The sequence below is a fragment of the Atractosteus spatula genome, chromosome 6, assembly GCF_055471065.1.
Source record: "Atractosteus spatula isolate fAtrSpa1 chromosome 6, fAtrSpa1.hap1, whole genome shotgun sequence".
In the NCBI taxonomy this organism is placed as follows: Eukaryota; Metazoa; Chordata; class Actinopteri; order Semionotiformes; family Lepisosteidae; genus Atractosteus; species Atractosteus spatula.
Genome location: NC_142711.1, coordinates 57,600,614 through 57,612,819, shown reverse-complemented (window position 1 = coordinate 57,612,819; position 12,206 = coordinate 57,600,614). Strand labels below are relative to the sequence as shown.

The 12,206-nt window shown below is 33.5% G+C and overlaps 1 protein-coding gene across 1 annotated transcript in view; it reads left to right on the top strand.

Moving 5' to 3' along the window:
- Positions 1–12,206, top strand: part of LOC148833086 (cadherin-10-like) — a 51,520-nt gene that overhangs the window by 28,334 nt on the left and 10,980 nt on the right. The window contains exons 2-3 of the mRNA XM_088919198.1: positions 380–674; positions 5,151–5,270. Of these exons, the coding sequence (XP_088775324.1) occupies positions 380–674; positions 5,151–5,270 (415 nt within the window). The remainder of the gene's footprint in view (positions 1–379; positions 675–5,150; positions 5,271–12,206) is intronic.

Sequence of the window (12,206 nt, the reverse complement as noted above, 5' to 3'; positions counted from 1 at the left end):
GTCAGGGTTGGTATTTTCACTTTATGATAAACTGTAGTTTTTACAAAATAAGCAAACACATGAAAAAGAAAAATAAGATAATATAGTACACCAGTACATTCCTTAATACATTGTGGCACAAAATAAAACAATCTTATGCCTAAAAAGGATTACTCTATGTGCTTAGACAACAGACAAGTATTTCATTTGTAGTTTGCAATTATTGAGAGAAATCATACTGAGCAATATAGTCTTATAACTTATAAGATCTAAGGGAACAATATTGAAAATGTCCAACTGAACTCATAACCTTTAAAAAGCTACATTCTTTAATATGTATAAAATATTAAAATAAGTTGTATTCATTATTCTGGTGTGTCTGCCTTTTTTTCTTTCTCAGCTTCATTCTGACCAGGACAGAGGAGATGGAAGCGTTAAGTATATCCTTTCCGGGGAAGGGGCAGGCACCTTGTTTCTAATTAATGAAAACTCTGGAGATATTCAAGCTACTAAAAAGCTGGACAGAGAAGAAAAGGCCTACTACACGCTCCGTGCTCAAGCTGTGAACAAGAAGACAGGCCGTCCAGTGGAGCCAGAGTCTGAATTCATCATTAAAATTCATGATATAAATGATAATGAACCAAAGTTTACAAAAGAAACCTACTTAGCTAGTGTCCCTGAAATGTCTGATGTAGGTGAGTAAAAGGAAGAATTAATTTAATATGAATCCATTATAAACAAGACATGCACACCCCAAGACATGCAAAAACAATAATAAAAATCTGACAAGAAACACAATTCAGGTTTATTGTGTGTTTAACAGCATACAGTAGCTTTGAGTAAATGGAATAAATATGAATTAGTGTCTGCTCTTTCAAAATGCTGAGGGGGTGGAACCATGTAAAAGGACTTAAAATTTTAAACATTCGAAGGCATAAATAATAAGGCTATCATAGTCAACTAGAGGAAGCTCAACCCACATTAGTCCTGTGAAACAACAAATTAATATTGACTTTCAGAGTAGACAGCATGCTTGGAGAGTGTAAGTTACTGTGTACGTGGGTTTTCACCAGTTGCTCTACTTTCATCCCATAGTCCAAAGACATACTAGTAGTTTAACTGGCTTCTGTAAAAATTAGCCCTAGAGTGAGTGTGTGTCCTGCAATGGACTAGTGTCCTGTCCAGGATATATCCTGCCTTGTGCCCATTGCTGAGATTCCCAGCAACCCTGTATTGGATAAAACAGTTAGAAAATGAAGACTAAGCAGTGAATATACTGTATATATATTGAAGATACTGTAAATTAATGTATGACAAGTTTTTTTTATGACAACGTGTTGTGTGAATGACAAGTCACGTGTGAATGATTTATTGATTAACAACATATTGATGTATGTTTGCAATATGATTATTGAATTCAAACATTTTTTTTCCTTAAATTGACATTTATTTTGTATAAAATGTCTACTATTCACCAATATTGCACTGTCATTTAGCATGGGTAAACTAAGCATGACTGTTACTTAACTGTTTTTCTTGACATCATAAGTCAAAGATCCTGCCATACAACCTGCGTTGATATGACTGACATCTCCTCAGCTGCAAATCAAGACTCACTCTACCCTGGATGTTTCTCTAACTCTAAGACCCATTCTCTGCATATCAAGTCAGCCTTCACACTATTCTTTAAATCGTATTTTATTTTTCCTGCAGTCATCCACAATACCTCTGCTGATCCTCCAGCATTATAGGATGTTATGTAAAAATTCAACAATTCCCTAGGAAATGAGGGAAGACTTCTTTTTGAATGCAGTTTACAGAGACCCAATACAGTATATTACTAGGTTTAACTGAATTTTCTACACATATAGACCAAAGTAACTGGAACTTTGTTCTTTCTTCACTCTGTCACCTGTCTTTCTTGTCACCTTGTCTTTAACATAAGTTATGTTTTCAACATGGTCATGTGATGTTCTTTGTATGGAATGTGCCATCCATTATGCATCTTTTCCTCTCTTACCACCTTTTATGTGTTTTAACCATCTGCAGTAACTTTCAGTTCATATTTTTTTTCTACAAATTGGTACAGTCTGTGATGTCTTTCTTGGACTGTTGATCTATGTCTTATGTCTTTATACTCAGTCCTTTATTTCTGTCAATTTTAAACTGGACATCATTTGTGCTATATTTATAAATGAACTCTGAAATGGTCATTGCTCCTTTCTTTTCAAATGCATTTATCTCCTTGCATTAGCTGTCTAATTTCCTCGGAGCATATCACTCTCAGCTCTGCTATCATTGATCATGCCACATCTTAACTGAAATTGGAGGACAATGCCAACATTTTCAAGGCATTTAAAATCATATTGCTTGATCCTGTATTCTTGAATCTCATTGGCATTCAATGTGTACGTCACGAGAGATCAGCGCGATTGAGAATTCCAATGTACATGTACATACAGTATGGCAATAAAGTACTCTATTAAATGTATTAAATTTCTTTTTCAGACTGACTTAGGTTTTAAGAAGGAATCTTATAATATTTTATATATCTGAAGTTTTTTACTGGAATCTGTCAAACACTTGCCACATCCCTTTCATTCTCCACCTTCTCAATTAATTTCTATTCACTGACTTCCACCATTCCCTGCTTTCAGGTAATGCATCTACTCTCAAATTAATACTTTCTAATCCTAGAGATATCTTGGCTAATCAGATATTCTGCACATTATATTGTAGACTATGCCTTCTGCATTTTATAGTAGTTTTTTTTCTGAAACGTATTGTAACGGCATTACTTTAAGAAATAAGCACATGTACAGACCACTACAATATTAATATACTGTATTTTCTTAGAAAATCACAAAACATTTTATTGTAGTGGGGAACACTATATGGATTAAATGGTTTGAATTGATTTTTAGGATCTCAGGATGAGGACCTCTGTTTTTCAATATATTTTATATTTAACAGTTTTTCAGTATACAATACATGAAAAAAATAACCATAAAAGACATCACATGAGACAAAAATGTACAGGATATAGCTTTTCTGGTAACAGTTTGAAAATAAATCATGTTACATTTTTTTTATTCTTGGATTTTATTGGAGTATTGTTCTGCATTACTTGTGAACCACAAAAATAGCATTCAAATTATAATTACAGTATATGGTGAGAACCCCTAATTCATCTCCAGGTAGCAGCAGCATGGAGTAGAAGTTAGGGCTGCAGACTGGAGAGCCACAGGTTCAACTTATTAGAAGGGAACGTGTGTTGTACCTTTGACCAAGGTACTTCACTCAAATTGCTCTAGGAAGTCCTCTATTGTATAAATACTGTACAGTACACCAATAATATAATTGACTTTGTTCCCAATTAGCTTACCTGGTGGAATAAAACAAAAACAACATTAAAAACAAATTCTTAACATTGAAGGGTAGTTCCATTTCTTTATGATGATTTGTCTTTTATTTTTTTAAATGTAGAAGTTAACTAGTTCTTTTTTGTGTATACTGTATATTATTCATACTAAAGGATGAGGAACTGACTTGCTTGTAATGGAAAGTTCAGTATTGAGTTTGAGAGCAGGAGGAAAAGAAATTATGTTTTTCCTCAGTGACCATACTCATAAGGCCTATAAAAGAGAGTTCATGGTCAAGTTCCATAAAACATCTAAGTTCCCTGATGCTGGAATCTGAAAATTGTTAATCAAGCAAGTGATCCATGAAGACTGTGTAACACTTTCAGGGTAGTAAAGCAGAAATTTCAGTACGACAGATGTTTCTAGGTCCATTAGTATGCTTGAGGATGATCAGAACCAATTTGAAGTGGCAGAGGTCCAGTGGGTGTCAGGGACAGTGCTAAGCATAGCCAGGGACAATTTATGCACTACAAGACTTTTCAAAGCATCCTTGAAGTGGTTGTTCACCCACAATAGTTGTGCAGATGATTACGTGAACCTCTAGGCAAGTAGGGTGATTGAGTATGCTGTGTGCTTGTTTTATACGCTTGTTTATGGGAGAGGAAGATGTTATATCACTCAGTTTCATAGAGTTAGCAGGTAAACATTCTTATATTCCTGTCTAGTTAGATCAAATATTTCTCTTTGGGTCATGACACTGTTTAAATTAATGTGCTAAAATTCTCTTATTTCTAAAGCATCAATCTTTTAAACTCCACTGTGTGCTATGGGTTTATATATATATACAGTATGTATATTTCTGGAGGTTATTTCAAACAATTTATGAAAATTGTATTACTCTGTTTATATTTTTCAACATACTTTAAGAAATGAGACTCCTGAAATCCACAGATCTACTCAATACAGGTGGAATGTATAAAATCCTAAACATTTTATGGAAATAGACAAATACTGTAGTACTATTGAAAGTAGTTATGGGCTCTCTAGTTAAGCCTCTGACAAAAAATATGTCTGTACAATCACAAAATCCATAATCTGACGACTGATGTATTGTTGTTGAAGAGGCTCTGGAATACACATGATTTTAGAATATAATTCATGGCAATGGAAAGCATTGGTGTCCATACTTTTTTGAATGTTTAATGAGAACAGCAATGTTAAAGAAACACACCAAACTAGGACATTTGCCAATACCTGAGGCATTTCAAACATGGTAATTAAGAATAATACAGATCTAGGTTAATAGAAATACAGACTCTACATTTTTCAACAACGACATTTTTTTATTCAATTGACCTGAACATATGCTGTAACCAGAACAGAAATGTCATTAAGAAAAAATAAATCTCCTGACTGTTCACATCACAAAGATGGGGGACTTGGTTAAGTCTCTGCCAACTTTGCACACCAGCTACTGTAGGTGCAATTTTTGCCCATTCTTCTTGGTAGGTTTGCTCAAGTTCTCTAAAGTTTCTTGTGAAGACAGCAGTTTTCAAGTCTTTCTACAGACTATCCATAAGATTCAAATCAGGACCTTGACTGGTCCACTCAAGGACATTGACTTTCTTATCATCATGTTATGCCAGTGTAGCTTTGGGTATTTGCACTCTTGTAATGTGATTTTTCTCCCCAATAACTCCCTTAGCAAACTCAAGTGTCCTGACTTCAAATTGGTTGCAGAAGAGTTTTTAATATACATTTCATGTTTATATATAGCATTTCCTGTGTGTCACATTAATTTTTTTTCAGGCACATTTGTTGTACAAGTCACAGCTACAGATGCTGATGATGCGACATATGGGAATAGTGCCAAACTTGTATACAGTATTCTTCAGGGACAACCATATTTTTCTGTGGAGCCTGAAACAGGTATGATTTTTTATTGGTTTTAATTAACTTTCTGTGATACAACAAAATGCGATTTAAATTATAATTTTCTGTTTGAGGAGTCAGCTAGGATGTTGGTTACCAACTTTAGATATGTGGTATGAAAACATTTACAATGCAATAATAAGTAAACTCTAATGTACAGTAGATTAATTAGATGTCAGCAACTAAATCCAAATCCTGACTTGAATATCATTTCTAAACTGATTCTTATACTGATTCAGAGAGAAAAATAAAAATGAGTTCAATAATTTAACTGCCATCACATGTGGTACATATTTTTTTTGCATGTATGATAGAAATAACTGTACATTTAGTCATTTAGTTGATTGTAAATGAATTAATAATATGGGCTATATTATCTTTTAGGAAGGCTGAATTCAGACAAACCCAACAGTTCTCAAAAAAGGCACATTTTTGTAATGCTGAAATAAGCCAAGTCCTGGCTGTAACACCCCTGGTATACTTCAAAGATCCATAACAGATGGCTTGGAAGAGCTGTCAGATATGAGTAACGCCTACCACACACAGCTTGATCTAACTTTTCTCATCTCAGTTGAAATGAATCCACAGTTTGTTCAGATTTTTAAAATAATTCTTCCCAATTGAGTATCACACACTGCCAAGACTGAACCAGACCAACATGCCCTAGAACAGCAGTTCACCTCAGGATGAGCACATTGTTTATTTTCATTTTATTTCCTTACTGTAACTACTACTGGACACTCCCAAAATATTTTAAAAGTACCAAATGAAAATAATATACACAAAGGAACAAGGACAAACTTCAAACAAAAGCATATTCAAGGGGTAAAGTACACTCTGGGAAGTAAATTTAAGTGAATAATTCAATTATTAGAATTTTTGGAAATTAAATTTATATTGTTCCACATATTATAACAGGACATGTCTTCATTTGCCATATTCAACATCTAATTGCTAAAAAGTGTTGAATTGGTTACACTGTGTTTTCACTACCATGACTTTTAAGAGTGGGTGCTAACTGAGTTGGGTTCTAGTTAAATGCAATGCTTTTCTTTTAGATCAAAAGATTCCAATTTCGTATTCTGACCACAAAACGTTTGCCAATTGTTTGCAGTATCACTTAAATGCTGTTTGCAAACTCCATTTGGGATTTAACATGGGTTTCCCCTCTGCCATAGTGTGGCATGACTTTGATATTATTGACTCATGCACATTATCTCCAAATCTGCAGCTCTTTCAAATACATTATCGGCCTCATCGTTGAATCCCTAACTATTTTCCTAGTTAGAGGGGACAACCTGACATAGGCAGTTTCAGGGTGTCTTTCCTACTTAATAATTGACATCACCATCACCATATCAAGGAGACATTAAGTGTCTTTGAAATGATTTATACTATTTCCCTGATCTGTGCCTTTATAGAACTTTATCACAGAATTGTTTTGAAAGCTCCTTGGTCTTCATGGTTGGATCTTTGCTTGAAATTCAGTATCTCAATAAGTCGCAAAGGAACAAATGATAGGTTTATTCCATGCTGAAATGAGAAGAAAGAAAACGCAACATTTCAGCTGTGGAGCATGCTGAAACAGCTACCCACCTGAACTATCTCAATAAGTCTTTTACAGAGCTACCTGTAGGTGTAAATATTCTGAAATTATATATATACTCTAATTATATAAACCATTCACTGTGTGGTTTGTTAGGTAATTAATTGTTAAGTAACCCTGCATACCTAAATTAATTTAGATATGCTAAAGCAATGGGTTTTATTATTCTGCTAAGTAAATTTTACTTTAGAGGATAATGTCTCTAGTCACATGTATAATGTGGAGTCTGATTGGCCTTCTGCTTTTCCAGCTAGTGTCATAACCTCTTGGTGTATCTTTGTATCAGAGCAAGTCAGAGAGTAAAGATATCCCACCAGAAAGTCCATAATCTTTGTTTTTATTTCAATAGCAGGGATATAATGACAATATAAACCTTCCTCTAATACTGCCCTTTTGTCATGATATTATATACCACTAAGCAGAAGAGAACCTAAATCAAGCCAATAGATCAAACAATACTGTATTTACTGTAGGAGGAATGCACAGTACATCCAGGTGATTGCTTGTTATGTTCTAATCTGACTCAATCACTTGAGAAAAAGATCAAAAGTGTTTCCCTGATCAATCAGAATGTATAAATTGTATACAATTGGCAAAATATGGAATTTATCTGTATGGGATCTGACTGGAATCTATTGCAAAAAATAGCCATAAAACATTCATTGTTGGGAAAACAATGTGCTGAAACATAGTAAAAACCTGTGTTGACTGGCATAAACAGTTTTGTCTAGATAGAAAAAGTACATACAATGCAGAAGCAAAGCAAGCATAAATCTTCAAAACAAAGATTTTTAATGCAGTAATGTTAGAAATGGTAAGTTTTTAAGCATTCTCTAAAAATGTCATCTTGGCTTCCAGATCAGCAATTCTAGTAGACAATTTATGCAAATACAATATATTTGGTTTTAATGAAGACTTTAAATTTGTGTCATGTAATTTCAGGGTTGTTGACTGATTCATACTGTAGTTAAATCAAGAAAAACTCAAATTTAGCTTAAAACTGTACTGGAAACATCTCATTTTGTAGTCATATGGTATAAAAATGCCAAAGGAGGGTAAATGAATATTTATCAGTTCAAATCTGGAAATAATTATCATAGTGATCTAATTACAATATGAATAGTATCTCAGCACTGTGGATATTTTAGGAGCATAAACTGAAGCAAAAACATTTTATATCTGAAACATTAGTTTTCAGATATGCCAATCTCATCGCTTCTACCTAATTTATCACCCACAACCTGAATATAAAAAATTGATTTTTTTAAATATAACTAGGGTATCCTTTTCTTTGTTGTCTGCAGGCTGCAACATAGCAATACTGCACTTATTAGAAGTATTAGTTTTTGTATTGTTTTAAATTAAGCTCCTGTATCAGCATCTCATCTCCAATACCTGCTAATTTTCATCTTTTGATTACACACATGTATATAGACAAGATATTAAGCAATTGCATTTATCAAATTGATTACCATAACTGTGTAATCTGTGTAAATGTTTAAGTTTCCGGAATTCATTTGAGTTTAAAATCAATTAATGCCAAATGGTAGTAACAGAAAATAAAATTAATTGACTGCATTGGTTCAGCTTGAAATTCTTTAGACTAGAGCCCACATTTTGAAACAGCATTATAACTTTTATCACAGAAGAAGAAAGAGAAGAGAAGGAGGATGTGGTATGGTGATCTTTACCTAGACTTTAACTTAAGATTAATATAAGTATTGGACTAAGAATCTTGTCAAATCTTGTCAAAGAAAATGTCAACAGTATACATTATGTGTTCAGGAATGTATCTTATAGAGATAGGTGAATTCAGCTTTATTAAATATTCCACATATCCATAGTTTGGTTCTATTATTTTCTCCTTACTACAAGTGGAAGTAAACTTTACTTGCCTATAATTATTTTTCTGATCTGGTTACCCTTGGATAAGGATGAGTGTTACAGTAACATTTTGCCTTTAATTGGTATGACTTCTGTTTTCAGTTTTGATTATGGTCTTGAAATAACATTCTTATTTTTCCTTAATACAATCAGTAGAATACCACTAATCGCTGGATGTATCTAAGTGTTTTTATCACTTCTTACTCTTCTGTGTTATTCTTCTTATTATTAATAATAATATTAATGTTATAATGATGCTATGTTATAATTAATATAACACTCTCTTTTCTAAACCTTAGGATGTTTTCAACTTATATCTTAGTAAACACCTGAGTGAAGTATTTATCTAATACATTATCTAATTATTCTTTATCTTCTAAAAGTCAGGATAATTTTCATTTGTGATCCAAATAAGTATAAACATATATACTACTATATAAGGAAATACAAATAGCTTTCTGTCAAATTCTATACAGTACACAGAAATAATCTTTCTGAAATACATAGTGCATATCTTAGTTGTCACTACTGCAAAACAATCCTTTAAAAAATCCTCCTGGGGATTTTGTATAGGGTAGAATAAATGTTTATTTTTTTCTTACTTTTCACATAGAATCAACTGTCAACTCTACTTGGTCCATTATATAACATTGCCTTTATGAATAAATTAAAGATTTACAATTATAGATTGTGCTAGGTAAGATAAATGTAAATATTTTTCAAACTTTGTGATTGTGTCACAAGAAAACATTAACATTAAACTTTCTCTATTTTTATTCTAACAGAACTACAAATATAATCTGTATAGAAACAATAACTATGGAGATGAATTTATTTTGTATCTCACATTATTTGTTTCACGTTAAAGTTGTATTTGAACATCATGCTGTTCCCATCTTTGACATAGAGACATAATTGCAGATTAAAACATTTAATGCATTGCAAAACAATTCAAATGCCTTGTACCCAGGAACAAATCATTTAAAATCTAACATGACATGATGAAAAATTCAAATCTTAATTTAATTTTATGCATGTTGTTTTACAGAACTACTATATCAGATTGCCTCATCTTTCTCTCTATGATACCTAAAAAGTCTATTCAATATCCTAATATTACTGCTACAATAGCCTGGTATTAACAAATGATTGTCACTAACTCTTCTTCATAATGCCATTACTTTTCACTCCAATAAAAATTCAGATAGTCCTGTGGGATACATAAATGGAATCAAAACAATTACCGTGTTGCTGAGTGTGGAAAGTCAAAGACAAAAACGTAGATCCAAGTAATAATAAAACCTTTATTTTTTTTAACTGTGGAATTTCAAGTGAAAATGAAAATTGTAAAAGATGTTTAATGGAATCGTCAAGCACTTACTAGTGTAGACCATTGTCTGATGAGCATTTAAGAGGCTCATAGAGACAAGAATCTCAACCTAGAGTGGACTTTGACAGAGAAAACATTGGAAGAGATAATACAAAAGCTTTAATCCTAAACAAGGAAAGCTTCTGAAGAAGTGAGTGTAGAATAGAAATCCAGTTCCAGTGGTGACAGGAGTCTACTAGGTATAGCATACAAATTAACCCCTTCTTCCGAAAATCAATTGCTGCAGAAAAGAGATGAGTTACAGGCAAAACTCTGAGCACCTAAATAATGAATGAAGAAGGGCGAATGTTGTCATATACAGTAACTGTACATTTGGAAGACCCACTCTTCCACTCCTAGTTGTCTCCAACCTGTCTTGGCAGTAGCAAACATAGAGTATCAAATGGTTGGGTAGGGCAGATAGAACAGTGAAACATGCAGGTCTACTTTTCAAGCTACAGTACATTAGCACCATCTAACTGAGAGCTGGCAGGCTACGTTTTCTCAAAGAGGGTGAAACTGCTACACTGAATCACTGTATTTCCTAAAATGCTACTGTAACGAACAGTTCTTTCCAGACCCTATGCGGACAACACAATCCAGAATAGTGAGGAAACACTGGGGAAAAAGTCATGCAGGAATACGGGGATGAAAACAGGGGGGTGTGTCAATGCGGTGCTGGCGATCCAGGGAGGTGTGGCCGAGGCTGACAATCTAAAGAATAAGTCCAAGGGAGAATCCAAAAACAAGCAGAAGTCCATGGCCGGGCAATCCATCAAAAAAAAGGGACTAAAAACAGGTGCCGGGTCGGGACCGGCGGGCGGAACAGGAACAGGAAGCTAAAAACATAACGAAGCCAGGCACAACCAGGTGCCGGGCTCGCACGATGTGGAAGTCAGATGCAGAGCCTCGATTGGTGACTGCGTCTGGCTTTTAAAGGGACAGGAAGGAGACTGAAACAAGGGGCAGGTGGGGGGAATAATACAAACAAGGAAGAACCGGAGCGCCCTTAAGGAGGAGAGACTGCAATCGTGACAGCTACATGATATAATGCACCAAATACCTTCTTACAGTGTTTTTTATGTTCAATAACTCAAGGCAATAAATGTATCTGCAGGAGACCCAAATTAGTAGATTTTCTTTGAGAGACTGGTTATTTTATTCAAATGCTTGCCAGCAATTAAACATAAAAATGTTTAATACTTGCTTACTACCTGTAAGAATAAGTAAGAATAAGTTAAGAATAGATTCATGGGGATATTTTTGGTGCCCACAGTACAAAGAAGCTAAATCTTTGTTAATAATTAAAAACAATCACAGTATTTATAATAACGTGGGTCAATTATCATTACCAGGATGTTCTGTTTATTTTGAGTTGTTATAAATTTAACTTTTCAATACATAGTTTAACATTGTTTGTATTAATCATTGGTAGCTAGTGAGAAAGGGCAGTTGCTAGCTAAATGTTATTTTCAACCATGCCTTCTTTAAGCATTTTTTATATTGTCATTTACACTTGAAATGGGGGACGAGCCTGTTAAACAGTTAACTACTCTTTGTTAGTTTACAGCAGTCATTAATTATAAGGAAAGGATTTGCTGACAGTCTGAATTTTATATAATGGAAATATCTGTGCTGATGGTGTAACTTTAGTTCATCCAACTGTATGCTGTCAGGGAATTAACTATACATTCAATTTATGCATTAATACATTTTAATTTCAAGCATTCAAGCAGTGCTCAGAAAACTGTTTTGGAGAAAAATATTGCTTCATTTGCTGTTAAAGCTGATCTGATTGGCATCTGCAATTATAAATTAGAAAAATTAGAAATTGTGTACATAAAGAAAAAAATAATGAACATTATCACTCTTACTCTAACTCACACACTTCTGTATTTAAAACTTTGTTATGAATCTTAAATTATTTACTGGATCAAATAGTCTTCTAATTACATTTGTGTTTGTGGGAGGATGTTAATTTTCTATTTAGTTAATTCACCATAAAAAGTGTATAAAGATAAAAACATATAACTATACCAGGACATTATTATGTATAGAATAATGTTGTAATACT